We start from the raw sequence: 2,984 nt of genomic DNA, 5'->3' as shown, positions 1-2,984 counted from the left end.
AAGTACTGTAGAGCTGCAGAGCTGCCCTGGTCTACCAATCTTGTTTTAAGACAACATGTTTATTTAGAACAGAGCCCCCAAAATTTTACATCTTTTTTGTTTTTGTGAAAATTCAATTTGTGATGCAAAAATAATTCCCACACTAATCATGAATCATTTTTCATCATTTTTTTTGCAATCGCAACATCTGTCAAAATGTTGTTTTTACCATATCATGCAGCCCTAAATTACGTCAAACTCCAGCGTAGAAACACCACGAACGAGTGGCAGTGCTGCCCAACCGAGCAGCAGTATCAGAACTGTATCGCCGCGGTCACGCAGGTGAGAACCGGTTCCACATTAAACAGTAGTTAAACATGCCGTTCTCTACTCTCTTTCTACACTTCCCCCACATAGAAAATTCATCAGGACTCTGAAAAAGGAATGTATAAAGAATCAGACAGACAGATACTTAACACTGAGTTTATTCTATATAACTATTTCTGATTATCCTTGTGGAATTTTCATCTAATTCCTGTAATATTCTTAAAGGAATCTTTTCAACAATACACAAAACACTAAATATGTGAGTGTTGTACCTTATCTCAGCAGTGGTGTGCATAGACACATTCCTCCTACCTTACAGGGTTAGTTTGGATTTATTGTAGTGGGGCTGTATGAGGTACTTATCCATAGTCAGCAGACGGAGGTCGGCACATTGTGTGTTTAATCAGCTAATTTAACTGCAACAGACTCATAAGATCTTAGTCAGTGTGATAAATGATTGGAAGACACAAGTTCCAACATTTTTCTTTGATACTTGCTTTCCATTATCACAGTTTACTACAGCAGCAATACTTGGACTCTAGCAGGGGAAGACATGGCTTATCTCTATAATGTGTAGTACCCCTGAAATGTCCCAGTGGACTACATACATACAGAATGAAATGTTGAGGAATTAAAGTTAGTAACAGTCAGGAATAGAGAAATACACTCTCTTACACACGCATACATTGTCATTTTTGCCAAACTAAAAACACAAAGTGATTATTTTGACACGTTGCAACATGGTTCACCATTAGTGTGGAAATGTTGTGACGTTTGTTGGGGTCTGTGTCTGGAGAACATCTCTGCAGCACTACATCATAATGCTGTTTGTCACACAGTTAAAACACTGCAGCTCGTACTGTCTGCATACTGCACTTGAGCCACTTGGATCATATTTAGATTAATTGTGAAACCATAATGTCATTGTTTTGAAATGCACAACTGTCAGAAAAATACAGCATCCATAAAAGGACCTGGACTGATAACATGTACGATTCTGATGGATTAGACATTGGAACCGGTTCTCAATTCCAATCCCTCATCTCAACAAGGAATAGTGTCCTTTGTACTACTCATGGGAACTGAGTAAGGTAATCCAAAAAGAGGCAAAATGGGGGAAAAGTCCTCGGGAAAAAAGTAGAGAGAGACACATGAAGAGTGGAGATACACTCACCAGTACTGAGTTCTTCCTTTGGGAGGCAAACAGCGCCAGAACACCTGGAGAGGCCATGATCTAAAGGGGGAGAGAGTGGTCTGAATGAAATGACAGCGGCAGGCAGCAGGCAGGAACAAAGGCCCGGTATCGCTTACATTAGGTTCACACCAAACTCCATTCAATATTCAGCCAATTTAGTGCCAACATGCTGCCAAATTTGTCTAACATGTTATTCGCCTTAAAGAACCACACGGACACTATCGGTGGTCAGAACGGCCAGTCCGTACGTGTTGATGCTGCTTTCACCAGCCCGCATGGATTAACTGAAAAGAGTTTCTGATAGAGGATCGATATCTCACCAGTCCTCCCCACACCGGCGTCCTGGTGGTACTCAGCGGGGTATTCTTGCGGAAAACAGCGTCCATGAACCCGCACACCACACACAGCCCCGCACAAGCTATCTGGAGGATACCGAGGACGAGCACGCTCTTCTGGTTGAAAATGAAGTACCTGTATCGGTCCATGTCCAGGTATTAACCCGCTACAATGTCCCCTGGTGCCAGTCCCGAACTGTCCCCGGTCACGGCTGAAGTTTAGCCGGTGTGTTAGGTTAGCTTGATGCTCGGTGTCGGTTTGTGGGCTTTCTGTGTCAAAAACATGAGTCCCGGTGGTGATAACGGCGGTAAATGTTTCTGAAACTTAAAATAAAGTTGTTTTCATCGCAGAGAGCCGCACTTACTGTACTCCTCTCTGGTCGTGTGTATCTTCCGGGCTGCTGTGTGGTTTCAGTGTCGGTTCAGCAGGTAGAAAGTTTATCCATTAACCTGGCTGAGCAGCAGCAGGTGGAGGGAGGGATGGGCATTTACTGCCCTCAGCATGGACTCGCAGGGTGCCAAGCCCGGCCCCACTACTCCCGCGTATTTCCAGACCATTTAAACAGCAGATAGAGAAACAGTGGTTCCCTCAGCCAAATATGCAGATTTGTGACTGAGAGTTAAATTTATGCTTCAAAACCTTTAACATATGGATAACATTACATACAGGGCCGTGTCCAGACTTTTTTGACTAAGGTGGCACAAGTTGGGCACTGACTTATGCAGCGGTGGCATGAAGTATATGTCTCAGCTTTCCAGTCATTCACAATTGATGTAATTCCAACACTGTTTATGGACCCCAGTATGCAGAGGTCTATTCAAATACACTGGGTGAGAGGAACACATTTATATAACAAACTGCCCCCTTCACAACATGCTAGCATGGTAGCTCAATTTCATATGGAAACATTGGGCCAGTTGTTCAAAGGTACGCTGATCGGATTGGATCAGATCAAATCTTGAAAATGGGTTATTCAAAAGGGAAATAAGGAATCATTTAGTGTATATACTTTTATTTATATTTTGCACTTGACTTGTTTAACCGTTACAGTGATAAAGTAGATAAAGTAAACATAGGCTACCAATTAAGCCTTTCAGTATAGTAAAGTAAAAATAAAATAAAAATAAAAATGATCTTGTCCCCATGA

At 42.3% G+C, this 2,984-nt stretch overlaps 1 protein-coding gene across 3 annotated transcripts in view; it reads right to left on the bottom strand.

Moving 5' to 3' along the window:
• Positions 1 to 2,310, bottom strand: part of zgc:113425 (uncharacterized protein LOC541425 homolog) — a 5,214-nt gene extending 2,904 nt beyond the window's left edge. For 2 of the 3 annotated variants that reach the window (XM_035669179.1, XM_035669180.1), the window contains exons 1-2: positions 1,822 to 1,993; positions 1,481 to 1,540 (exon numbers count right to left, since the gene is read on the bottom strand). In XM_035669179.1, coding sequence (XP_035525072.1) covers positions 1,481 to 1,540; positions 1,822 to 1,986 — 225 coding nt within the window. In that variant the 5' untranslated portion in view covers positions 1,987 to 1,993. Of the gene's footprint in view, positions 1 to 1,480; positions 1,541 to 1,821; positions 1,994 to 2,201 lie in introns of those variants that run through there. The other variant, XM_035669181.1, reaches the window with a different exon arrangement.
• Between the last annotated feature and the right edge of the window lie 674 nt (positions 2,311 to 2,984).

This window comes from Morone saxatilis, unplaced genomic scaffold (assembly GCF_004916995.1).
Source record: "Morone saxatilis isolate NCDOM2014 unplaced genomic scaffold, NCSU_SB_2.0 Contig22, whole genome shotgun sequence".
NCBI lineage: Eukaryota > Metazoa > Chordata > Actinopteri > Moronidae > Morone > Morone saxatilis.
This window is presented reverse-complemented; position numbering and strand designations above follow the sequence as displayed.